The sequence below is a fragment of the Pristis pectinata genome, chromosome 17 (assembly GCF_009764475.1).
Source record: "Pristis pectinata isolate sPriPec2 chromosome 17, sPriPec2.1.pri, whole genome shotgun sequence".
In the NCBI taxonomy this organism is placed as follows: domain Eukaryota; kingdom Metazoa; phylum Chordata; class Chondrichthyes; order Rhinopristiformes; family Pristidae; genus Pristis; species Pristis pectinata.
In genome coordinates, this window is record NC_067421.1 from 10,733,432 (window position 1) to 10,746,297 (window position 12,866).

General features: G+C 47.0%; 1 protein-coding gene across 3 annotated transcripts in view; it reads left to right on the forward strand.

The window, feature by feature from the left end:
* The window catches only part of septin5a (septin 5a), a 79,960-nt gene that overhangs the window by 18,142 nt on the left and 48,952 nt on the right, over window positions 1–12,866 (forward strand). Inside the window, exon 2 of one of the 3 annotated variants that reach the window (XM_052031988.1) lies at window positions 4,003–4,092. The exons of 1 other annotated variant lie outside the window; for it this stretch is intronic. In XM_052031988.1, coding sequence (XP_051887948.1) covers window positions 4,003–4,092 — 90 coding nt within the window. Of the gene's footprint in view, window positions 1–4,002; window positions 4,093–12,428; window positions 12,456–12,866 lie in introns of those variants that run through there. One more of the 3 variants, XM_052031991.1, reaches the window with a different exon arrangement.

Sequence of the window (12,866 nt, forward strand, 5' to 3'; positions counted from 1 at the left end):
GGTCACCGGCTGCCCTAAACTACAGTTCACAGAACGTCTCCTCTGCTGTTTCTCCAAAGTTCTGCAATTTGTTCCCTCCATTTCGAGTAAGTCTTGCATTCTGCTTCAAAAGTTCTTGCTGAATCTAATTCATTAATCCTTTCCCTAAGCAAAAATAAAACTCTTGTCAGCATATGTCCTCTAGTTACTGAACCTACGCTAGTAGAAATAGTTTTCCCTGATCGTTAAAAATTAACTAATTTTGAACACAAGCAACAGGATAAAGAAATACCCCAATTCTAGAATTTCCCCCCTAGACCTCCCTCTCCCTCTCTCCCTCTCTCTCTCCCTCTCACCCTCCCCGCCTCCCTCTCTCTCACCCTCCACCACCCCCCCCCCCCTTTCCATCTCCTTAAAACGTCAATGTTTGGCCAGACTTGTGGTCAGCTGTGGCTTGCGGTAAGGAGCAGCACAATGGTGCAGCTAGTAGACTGCTGATTCACAGCCCCAGTGATCTCTGGTGTTGTCTGTGTGGAGTTTGCATGCTCTCTCTGTGACTGCATGACTACCCCCAGCTGCTTCAGTTACCTCCCACATCCCAACGAAGTGCAATTTAGTAGGTTAATTAGTTGCTGTAAATTGCCCAGACTGTGGTGAGTGATAGAATCTGGGAGGAATTGATGAGAATGTGGGGAGAATAGGTTACAGGAGAAATTGGTGGGGAGGTAATATTGTTCTGTGAGCTGGTAGGGACTCAATGGGCCAGATGGCCTCCTCTGTGTCATAAGGAATTATAAAATATGGACATTTTTGCTGATAATACTCTTGTGAATCACCCGGGAGCAATATCTGGCTTTTCGGGCACTATATAAAGGAAGCAGTTGTTGTAATGTGTGCAGTTGGTTCATCGGGGTCCACCTGCCCCTGGGTATTAGAAACGTTGCTCTCACTGCAACCCCTACCCTCGGCCAAACTGGAACCATCCCTACTGACTGATCCTTGAGCTGCTTCTGACCTTTTCCAAATTCATTTGCTTCTTTGTCATATAAATGAAGTGATAAAGAAATGCAAACAAATTCTGCCAAAGCTCAGTGGGTCATATTTTTAGCTCTGAGTCAGAAGGCAGTAGGATCAACCCCTCCCCAGAGGTTTCAGCACAAAACTCCAGGCTGAATTCAGCACTGTTTGGCGTGAGTGATGCTGCCTTTTAGGTGGGGTGTTAAACCAGGCAGGTATAAGAGGATATGTTTTGATGGGATGTCATCACCAGGTGTCCTGGGTAATGTTTGTTTTTGGCTCCACATAGCAAACAGGATTATCTGGAATTTTTACAATGCAGTTTGTGGGAGCTGTTGTTTTCGTTTACACGTTTGTACACTCAGAAATACCTTGTTGGTTGCAAATGTAGAGTACATCTCCTGTGTAGAGTGGAGGGTGTACACACTACCAGTGGATGCCCTGTGTTCAGTGGAGGACAGATGATCCCAGTTGGTAGCCTTTGAATAAAGAAGAATGTTCACTCCCAGTGCTTGCTGTGTGCAGTGGAGGATATGCATTTTCATTGGATGCTATTTTGCGAGGTGCTGCTTTGACAATGTCTGGTTTTATGTGGAGGTGTTGAAAGTGCATTGGAATATTTTGCTGCGTTAAAGGCAGCATGTGAATAGAAATTGTCATTTTCGGGCACACTCTATGTACATAAAGGATTCTTGTTCACTGCACAGGCTCTGAGTAATTGGATCGGAACGTAAGAACTAGAGGCAAAAATCAGGGATTCTGTGAGAAGCACAGGAGACTGCAGATACTGGAATCTGGAGGTAGAGAAATGGTTGACCTTTTGGGTTGGGGCCCTGCATCAGGACTGAATCTGCACCACCATTCATCGATTATTGCCAATCCTCCACCTCAGTTTCCCCCTCCCACACCATCCCCATGTCCTTTGATTCCTGCATTATCCAGAAATATATCAACCTCTGCCACGAATTAAAATGATAACTGAGCCCTCACAGCCCTCCTCAGACTCACCATTGTCTGTGGAGAAACGGCACTCCATCCCAGTCCCAAACAGCTTACTCCTCATTCTGATAACGTGACCCGTAGCTCCAGGCTCCTCAGTGAGGGAAAGCATCCATCCCACATTCAGCCTGTGGAGCTTGCAAGTATTTTGCAAGCTTCAGTGAGATCTCATCTCACCCATTCAAACTCCAGAGCACACAGGCCTAGTTCATTTAACCTCTCACACGGCAAAGGAGACACTCCAGAATCACTCCATGAATCACTGCTGCACTCCCTCCACGGCAAGTACATCCCTTCCTAGGCAAGGACACCAAAACTATGCACAATATTCCAGATGCAGACCCAGCAGGTTTCCATACAATCACAGTAAGACTTCTTTACTCCTGTTTGCAAATCCTCTCGTAATAAAGGCCAACGTATTGCTTCCTTCCCAATTGCTCTTTGCAACTGCATTCTGATCTTCAGCAACCTGTACACAAATACACCTTGGCCCGTCCGAACATCAGCACCACCCAATCTTTTGCCATACAGCACAGAAAACTGGCCTTCCAGCTCACCAAGTCCACACCAACCAACAATCACTCATTTGCACTAATCCTACATTAACCTCATTATTTTCTTTAATTTTCTAAACCAGACTCTACCACTCACCTACACTCTAGGGGTAGTTTACAGTGGCCAAATAACCAACCAACCCAAGCGTCTTTGGGACGTGGGAGGAAACCAGAGCACCCTGGGGAAATCCACACGATCACTGAGAGAACATGCAAACTCCACACAGACGGCACTGGAGGTCAGGATTGAACCTGGGTCTCTGGGGTCTATGAGGCAGTGACTATACCAGCTGCACCACTGTGCTGCTCTCAAGCCCCACTCTGATTTTCTGTTATGTGGATGATCCCGTACCTTCAACACAGCTTCCAAGCACTTGCGAAAAGCTGGCTGCCCAGTTGGCTGACTGTGAAGGTCCCTACGCCACTGGCTGTGCTGCACCTTTCAATGCCCTGAGGTTATGAAAGGCACCAATAAGTGAGACTGCAACATACGGCTAATAGCTATGACACTGATCAATAAGATACAAACTAAAGCAACCCAACTGGGATTTGCTTCAGTGGACTAGAATTGAAAAGCTTGAACTTTGCTGGGGCCACATGTGGACTGTCGTCTGCAGTTCTGGTCGTGATAATTTTAAAAGGTAGAAAGGCACTGGAAAGGGTGCAAGAAAGATTTACAAGAAACGTGCGTTTGTACCTATCAGAGATGGGTAGATCTCTTTTCTCTTGAAATGAAGGATAAGGGCAATCTAATCGCGGTCTTTATCACAAGATCACGAGACAAAGGAGCAGAAGTAGGCCATTTGGCCCATTGAGTCTGCTCCGCTACTTCACCATTGGCTAAACTATTCTCCCATCTAATTTAAATCATGAAGGACTGATAGAATAGACACAGAGATACAGTTTCCACTTATGAGGAAGGCTAACAGTAGATGCCATCAATATGAGAAAATAAATAGGGAATTCAGGAGAAACTTCTTGAGTGCAAGAGATAGACTCAAACATAGATCCACAGCTGCTGATTTAGATCAGCATAACTGAATATAAAGGGGACGGAAATCAAAATCAGGGTGAAAGGGTTATTTTGTTTGAGTTGAATGATTCAGGATGGGTGGACACTACCTATGTTAGAGTATAAACTGGTTGGGCCTGGATTGCCTGTTCCTTAGCTGATAATTCTGTAGTTGTAATATCAATAGATGTCGCCAGGCCAGTTCTGACTTTCCCTTAGGTTTCCCCGTCTAGCTTTTCAGTTGGTATCAAGGCAGAAAGAAGGGCTAATAACCCTGTTGTTTAGGCGGAAGGTCTCTACAGCCGTCTGCAGGACGATGTAGTGAGGTAGTTCTGCTATATTAACAGTAGACTGCTGGGAGGAGTCTCCCCAGCTCTGTCCAAAGTGTTTGTGACAACTTCATCTGGATGGCTGTCTGACTCGAGAATTATATACACACAGGTAAAGACAGACAGTTTCTCGGCTTCCGACCGGACTGAGTCACCCAGCAGCGAAACGAGGAGGAATCTGGCCTGCAGCAATACAGCATGGGTGAGGCTTGGAACACACAAAGGGCAAAGTATGGTTCAGGGCTTCCGCAGACGAGTGAATGTCTAAAGATAGAATGTTTTATACAAATAGCATGGTGAAAACAGGAGATGACTCTTCAAAGTGGCTGACAAACTTGTTTCACCTGATAGGAGGGTGTGGAGAAGGTTTAGTCAAAGGTACTTGCTGTTTAATAATATACCTCAAACAATTAGTTCAAGTTGTGTATGTTTTCCCTGTTACCATTTCAAATTTTCTCTGATTTTGCTCTTGGGACCTGCTTTGGGACATCTTCTCTAACCTAAATGGGATCTGTTTAATGATCAGTGCATGAAATGCCTAGAACAATTAGTTCAAGTTGCATAATTTCTGCTCTGGGCTCATTACCATCACTAATGTGTTTATCTTGGAGGAATCCCTTCTGTCGTGGGTTGAGAGTTTGTTCCGGGCTTCATCCTCTCCCCAGTCCCGCACCTGACCGATCCCCATCACTTCTCTCATTGGAGCACATTCTCAATATAATTTGTGACCCAGCCTGGGAATCTGCCATTTGAATGTCGTGGGGAGTGGGTGGGGCCAGGTAGATTTGGGGGAAAGTTTATTTGTGGCCTCTCTGAGTTCGTATTACATTGTGTGTTGGCAGCAAGGTTTGAAGCTAGGTGTACTTAGCTGTTGAAGTGAAGACCTGCTAATAGCCAGGTGGTGGTAACAAGGATGGTAAATTGGTAAATTGGTTTATTATTGTCGCATGTACCGAGGTACAGTGAAAAACTTTGTTTTGCATGCCATCCATACAGATCATTTCATTACAACAGTGCATGGAGGTTGTACAAGGGTAAACAATAACAGAGTGAAGAATAAAGTGTTACAGTTACAGAGAAAGTACAGGCAGACAGTTAGGTGCAAGGCCATAACGAGGTAGATTGTGATGTCTTATCGTACTAGGGGACCATTTAATAGCCTTATAACGGTGGAATAGAAGCTGTCCTTGAGCCTGCTGGTACGTGCTTTCAGGAGTTTGTATCTTCTTCTTGGTGGGAGGGGTAAGAAGAGAGAATATCCAGTGTGGGTGGGGTCTTTGATTATGTTGGCTGCTTTACCGAGATAGCAAGAAGTGTAGACAGAGTCCATGGAGTGGAGGCTGGTTTTGGTGATGTGCCAAGCTGTGTCCACAACTCTCTGCAGTTTCTTGAATTTCTCTGAATTTCCTTAGCGTCCTGAGGAAGTAGAGGCACTGGTGCACTTTCTTTCCGAGGCATCATGGGGAGTTTGGAGTGCGCTGTTGGGGTTGAAGTGAGGGGCAGAGAGTGGGTGGTCTGTGTTGGGTGGAGTGTGGGAAATGACTGAGTTGTATTTTTAAATATGAGAACAAATTGTGTTGATACTAAATAATCACGCTAAGAAACAAAACAGTGACCAATTTTCTTGAAAGATTTGTAGAAAAGGCTCAAAGTAATGGATGAGCAAAATCCTTCAGATGCTGGAAAACTGAAATGAAACCAGAAAATGCTTGAAGTACCCAGTAGATCAGGCAGCATCTGTGGAGGGAGGAAAAGAGTTAACATTTCAGGTCAATGACCTTTCATCAGAACTAGGAAGGGTTAGAAATCAAACATGTCTTGCATTCCAGAGAAGGGGGAGGGATACAGAGTACAAAGGCTATAAGTGCTCTGTGATTCAAGCGTCTATGCTGTTGTTTGAAACTGGCACATCAATGGTACCTCAACAACACCAATGCATTGTACCACTGTTACTTTGCAGGGAATCTGGACCACATTGCTGAGTCTGTGATAGGGTGGAGACCAAGAGAATCTGAATGATACAGGTGGTGGTGGTGGTGCTGCTGACCGAGAAGGGGTGGCACAGGGTAGTTTATCGCAGCTGATGTGTCTGGTAGAGGTGTAAGTAGACAGAGAACAGAGGAAAGAGTGAAGATTAAAATATCTTTATTAGTCACATGTACATCGAAACACACAATGAAATGCATCTTTTGCGCAGAGTGTTCTGGGGGCAGCCCGCAAGTGTCGCCATGCTTCTGGCGCCAACACAGCATGCCCACAACTTCCTAACCCATACGTCTTTGGAATGTGGGAGGAAACCAGAGCACCCGGAGGAAACCCACACAGACATGGGGAGGACGTACAAACTCCTTACAGACAATCGCTGGAATTGAACCCGGGTCACTGGCACTGTAAAGCGTTACGCTAACCGCTACACCACCGTGCCTGCCCTGAAACAATGCTGGAATCATGAGATAACAAATACTAGAAATTTGAAATAGGAAGGAGAATGCCAGAAATATTTAACAGGGTCAGGCAGCATCTGAGGAGAGAGTAAAACAGAACCAATGTTGCACGTTGATGAGCTTTTATCAGATACCAAATGGAAAGGCTCAGTGTCTCAAATTGTGACAATGGATATTTTGCTCCAGAATGTAAAGATTTACTGCATGTTCTCATGGTAGGGGTACAATGCATTGGTATTGTTGAGGTACCCTTGATATGCTAGCCTTAAACAGTGCCACTGAGGCTTAAGTCACCGAGCACTCATAGCCTGCCATTAGAAATCCCAAGGTGGGCACAAAGCTGTGCAAAGATTGCATTGGTGGTGTCTGTGCAAGGAGCAAAGGAGCACTTGGTATCTCAGAATGTGCCCTGCCTTCCCAATGGACCCCTCACACTGGGTTTGGGCAGGCACGGTAGTGCAGCAGTTAGCGTAACGCTTCACAGCGCCAGCGATCCGGGTTCAATTCCGGCCGCTGTCTGTAAGGAGTTTGTACGTTCTCCCTGTGTCTGCGTGGGTTTCCTCCGGGTACTTCAGTTTCCTCCCACATTCCAAAGACGTACAGGTTAGGAAGTTGTGGGCGTGCTATGTTGGCGCCAGAAGCGTGGCGACACTTGTGGGCTGCCACCAGAACACTCTACGCAAAAGATACATTTCACTGTGTGTTTCAATGTACATGCGACTGAAAAAGATATCGTGAACAAACTGGAAAATTTTAAACCTGGTGCAGTTATGTGGTGTCCACAATGGGCATTTGCTGGAAATTCCACTGTACAGGATCCTTTCCTTCGGCAATATGTGATTGAAACTCAATTTTTGTTTCCGTGAGTGAAATGGAATAACAATCGCTTCCTGTTGGTTTTGCATCAGTCCAGAAGTCCAGCCCGAGAGCGAGGCTCTCTTGTGTCCCAACTTGATGTTTCCATTGTGCACAGGGATGACATCATTCCCTGTGCAATATTCCTTTTGGAAAACTGTAGGGAACTTGGGCCACAATGCAAGGGAGCCACCATTGCTGGACACTCCTGGGGAAACCACATCTTCTTGACCCCCTGTGAGACTGGGGACACCCCATCAGAAAGTCTCTTATTCACTGGCATCTTTATGGCCAGCCCGGCACTACATCAAACTAGATAGACACATGAATGATAGAAAAATAGGGGGCTATGTGGGAGGGAAGGGTTAGATAGATCTTAGAGCAGTATAAAATGTTGGCACAACATTGTGGACCGAAGGGCCTGTACTGTGTTGTAGTGTTCTATGTACTGATTCCCATCCCCTCAACCTGTAGATCTTCATCCTCTTCCCTCCAATCGCTGACCAAGTGGGGCTTTGATCACCCGCATCCCCTCTGTATCCACTCCCCCTAACTTAGGCCCCAGTACCTCTCCTCCCCAACCATAGCATAGCACTCCCGATCATCCTCCGACTGTGGATGAGGCTCCTGTGGCACCAACTCCTGACCACAGTGACTACTAACCAGAAGACTGTGGTTTCTTAACCCCAGCTCAGGCTCGATCAGGTTACCTTGACTCCACCCTTTCAACCCAACTTCTAGACTGGCCACAAGGTCGTATGTTTTTAATTAAGCAGATGTTTAACTGCAGCTTGCGGCAAGAGTGTCATTGGCACTTCACTACAACACTCATCTAACGAGCCCTTTCAGGAATGTCACAGTGTCATTCAGCACAGAAACAGACCCTTTGGCTCACTGTGTCCATGCCAACTATCACATAGTCATCTCTGCTTTCAGAGTGCGAGATCTTCTCTGCTGCTTTTCTCATTGACCAAGCCTCGAAGCAACTATTTTCATTAGAATCATAGTCATAGTGTCATAAGGCACTGAAACAGGCCCTTCGGCCCACTGAGTTCATGCCGACCATCAATAACTCATTTACCCGAATCCAACATTAATCCTATTTGATTCTCCCCACATTCTCATTAACTCCCCACAGATTCTACCACTCGCCTACAGACTAGGGGCAATTTACAGTGGCCAATTAACCAACCAATCTCCACACCTTTGGGATGTGGGAGGAAACCGGAGCACCCAGAGGAAACCCATGCAGTCACAGGAAGAACGTGCAAACTCCACACAGGTAGCTCCAGGTTGCAGGAGCTGAGAGGCAGCAGTTCTACTAGTTGCACCATTGTGCTGTTGGGAACATGTTTTCATCGGTTGAAAATCTGATAAAGTACTTCTTTTAAGGTTCCTAGGCAAATGGCCACATGTCTGAGATCCCCCGTGACCAGGCCCTTGGAATTTTCCTGCTGTTCTGCAGCCCTCAGAATCACCAGCTGGGCCTATTGAACTAACGGGAAGAAAATTAAATGGGAACAAAGCAGTGAAGTGAAAATGGTGGAGGGGTATTGGAGATATTTGTTTGTTTCTGTGCTCATGTTCGGCATTGACCTGCTGTTGGAGGCAGTACATGAAACTTGCAGAGAGTGTAATAGGTTAAGTTAAATAATCAGGCATCATTATCAGGTCAACACTTCCCCAAGGTCATTGAACAAAGAATGCCATTATGTTAAATATTCCAGAGATTGTGTGTCACAGTGCTTGTTCTTTGAACCTGAAGCATTTTGAACATCAGATGAACCAAAGATGTCATTAACCAGTTCTATCTTTGTGAGTTTATTCAGCTGAGCAGCAGGATGGAATAGAATTGAATGGGTAGACAGTAAATATTCATTAGATGACACATCTTGTGGTTTCCTATGACCATTCACTATGTTCGGTTATTCTTTTTCATTCCGCCATGCATTCAAGGACTTAGGTAACATGCCCGATCACGTCATAAGAAAAATGCGTCGACAACGATCTGTGTGGGAATCTGGTTGATGTGGGGATTAATTCTGTGGTTGGTTAATGCTTGGTTGCACTGGTTTGATGAGTATGGATTGTCATGTGCTAATTTAATTAGTGTGCGCTAATTTAATTTGTGTGCTGGTTTGATGGGTGTGGACACTCATGTTCAGGTTTCATGGGGGTGCGTGTGTGTGTGTGTGTGTGTGTGTGTGTGTGTGTGTGTGTGTGTGTGTGTGTAGAGTCTTGTGAGGACTTGATGTGTGGACGTGGGTATTTTCAATGGGTTTGGATGGTTGCCTATGTGTCATTTTCGAGATGGAAGGCTATTGCTCGTGGGGTACTACAGGATCGGCGCAGAGCCTTGGCTGTTCACAATCAATATCAATGGTTTTTAACGAGGGGATCAAGTGTAATATATCCAAATTTGCTGATGATACGAAGATAGGTGGCAGTGTTGGCTGTAAGGAGGATGGAGAAGGTGAATGGGAATCCAAGGCAGGTCAGGGAGCCCCATGTGCCCTCTGATTCCACCCACTATTATTGCCCTACTTGTATTCACTGGCACAGATTCACTTCTTTGACTGACTTAGTGAGGTGATGATTCGGACTTCAGGTCAGCAGGCAATAACTGCAAGTGGCATACATAAGGGGTTGGCACTGTGAGATGAAGTGAGGTTAGGAAATATGAGCCTAGGACATTGGATTGTGCAGTGTTTCTTGTTGGACACTGCATTTTGTTGGCTTTACTAAATAGTGTTCGCAATCATTTCTGGGTGACATGGCGTCAGTCGCAAAATTAAACTGGACACTTCTGTGCATGATCCATGTTGGTGTGCTGGCCTTTCCACCGTGTATGACACATAATCAAAGATGCAATTATTCAAGCAATGTCCATTTCTGCCCCTCCTAACATAAATTGAAATCAAATCCCCACTATATAACTATGACAAAGCACTCATTTGAACCAGGAGCGTATTGTGGTAATTGTTGCTTTTTATGCTGGTTAAAGGGACCCTCAGCTGACATTGGGAGGGCTGACTGAGCTGCCTCAGAACTGACTGCAGGCTACTCACACAGGAGGTGCTTCCACTAACAGTGGGTGTTTTCTCCAGCATTTAGCACCTGAGCTACTCACTCACTGCTTGCCTCCATGGGGTGGCACCGTGGCACAGCAAAAAGAGCTGCTACCTCACAGCTCCAGTGGCCTGGGTTCTATCCTGACCCCTGCTGCTGTCGGTGTGGAGTTTGTACCTTCTCTCTGTGACCATGTGGGTTTCCCCTGAGTGCTCTGGTTTCCTCTCACATCCCAAAGATGTGCAGGTTGGGATTGTAAATTGGCCACTGTAACTTGCCCCTAATGTACATGCATAATAGAACCGATGGGAAGGTGAGGAGAATAGGTTACAGGGAAAATTGAGGGGGGAATGGAATTGCTTTGTGAGTCGTCATTGACTCAATGGGCTGAATGGTCTCCTGTGTTGTAAGCATACTTGGAAACAAATGGATACATGGTCTCAGTAGTGACATCACTGGCAGCACTCCTTTACTAGTAGCAGGTTATGGCCATGGCTGGTTAGTGACCCCAAGAAGGAGGCAAAGACATCTCCATCTTCAGAGCACCCAGTCTCTCAGAGCCGGCCGAGTTGTCACGTCTGACCTGGACCTCAGTGATGAACAGTTTTCCAAAGCTGTCATCACAGGGTGATGGGACAGTATGTGGGGCGTTCCTGGGCCATGCCCTCCTGCCTGGATCCTTGCCACAGGATCTTTCCAAGTGGCCACAGCAGGAGTCTGCTCCGTCTCCATCTTTGCTGCTCAGTGCTGGATCAGCGAGGTCACCCAGGCACGGTAATTGATTCAGGGTTCAGGCTTGCTGTGAGACTTGACAGCTCCTGATTCCTGTAGGTGGGACCTTATGGAGATGGAAGCCGTTCAGTAGCTAAAGGGGATAAGTGAGCAGGGTGGGAGTGGGCACAACGGAGGTGATCGCGCAGGACATGGAGGGCCACGGGCACAGTGGAGGCTGATGTGGAGATAGCAGTGGGTGCAGTGAAGCTGGCAGCAGAGGGGGCAGAGGCAGCAGCAATTACAGTGAAGGTTACAGGAAGGGAGATGGAGGGCAGTAGAAGGGGGTGTAGGAGGAGGTTGCTGCAGAGGGAGCAAGGAGCTGGAGCTGCAGTCCATTGAGCAGAGGGCTGGAGCCAAGCCAGAGACAGAAGCATGCCGGCTGTGTCTTCTTCTGCCGTCCCTCGGCACTGAGGAATGACTTGCTTCCACTCCGGTTCGGGGTCGTCTGAGGTGGCTGCTGAGACCAGTGCGGGGACCTGCAGACCCAGTCACTGGTGGGCAGGTTGGGCCGTTTGTGTGGTGGTGTGGTCCATCCTCCGTTTAGGCCGTACCTGTGGGTGCTCCTGATGGCCTGCCCCACAGAGCTGACCGCGTGTGATTTGTGTCTCAACACTGGGAATGTTGGTCCAGGAGAGGACGTTGACGATGAAGGGAGACTGAATTAAAACAGTCAGCAGAAAGCGCAGAGGGGATGAGGAGAGATTAACAAAAAATACAGTTAACTTTTAGAGCTGGAATGCACCTCATGAAATGATGGAAAAATCAGAATCTACATCTTTCAAAAAGATACCTGGATCCTTGTTTAAAAAAGTTGTTGGGCCTCGGGGCTGACTGGATGGCTCTGAAGAGCTGGCAGGATTGTGATGGGGTGAAAGGCCTCCCTGCTTCTGTGCTGTATAATTCTGTACCAACAGCAAGCACGTGACAACTGGTGACTTGGCAGCCTTAAGAATGAGCCAGTGTCTCCCCCACTCCCGCTGGCTGGGATTAACACAACTCTCTAAATATTATTGCAGCCTGTGGTTATCCCAGTCCACACACTCAGCCGATCAGCAGAGGGGGAACTTGGCCGCCAGAAGGCCTGGCTGCTGCCAACCTCAGACAGTGGTGTCCCCTGGCACCGGGGACCAGTGCCCACAGTGACCAGCAGCCTCGGCTGCAGTTGCAAGGGGTCATGCCAGCTCTGAATCAGTGCCAGGCTGCTTGAACAAATTGGCTCACAGGAACTTTAAATCCAGCTTTCAAAGGGAAGGGAGCGGAGAGATTTGTTTACAGCAGCGGAAGTGTTTATTTGTCAGCAGAGGACAACTAAGGAGAAAGAAACCATTGGTGATCACAGAGTGTCAGAAACACATTTAAAGCCGAAGTGTTGGAGTCTTCAAGCACAGCTTCCTGAAAAGAAATGGTCTTAATGACTCATCAGGTGAAAGCAGTGAAGGGGGATTCATCCTTTCTCCAGCGCTCTGCTCTCACAGTGAGACTCTCGGCAGCGGAGGGACCTGACACGTGTGTGGTCCATCCTGTGTTTCTGCAACATTTGTACCATACTTGTACAGGTGCTGTAGCTGTGGTGTGCTGGTGGGGTAGCACACTGAAGGGGGTATGAGGCAGTGGGATTGGGGATGGAGGATTGAGTGCACTCTGGCGACTGGGTGATATGATGTGTGTGATAGTAATGTCGCGCTAATGGGAATATTAAGTTAGTGATCTGATATGTGTCGGAAGGTAACATATAGCGTGTGTTGATATGGCTTGAGAGGTGATATAGAATGGGGTTGATACAGAACGGGAGTAAAGAACGGGTGATATGGTGTGTGGAGGGTTATGGGGAATG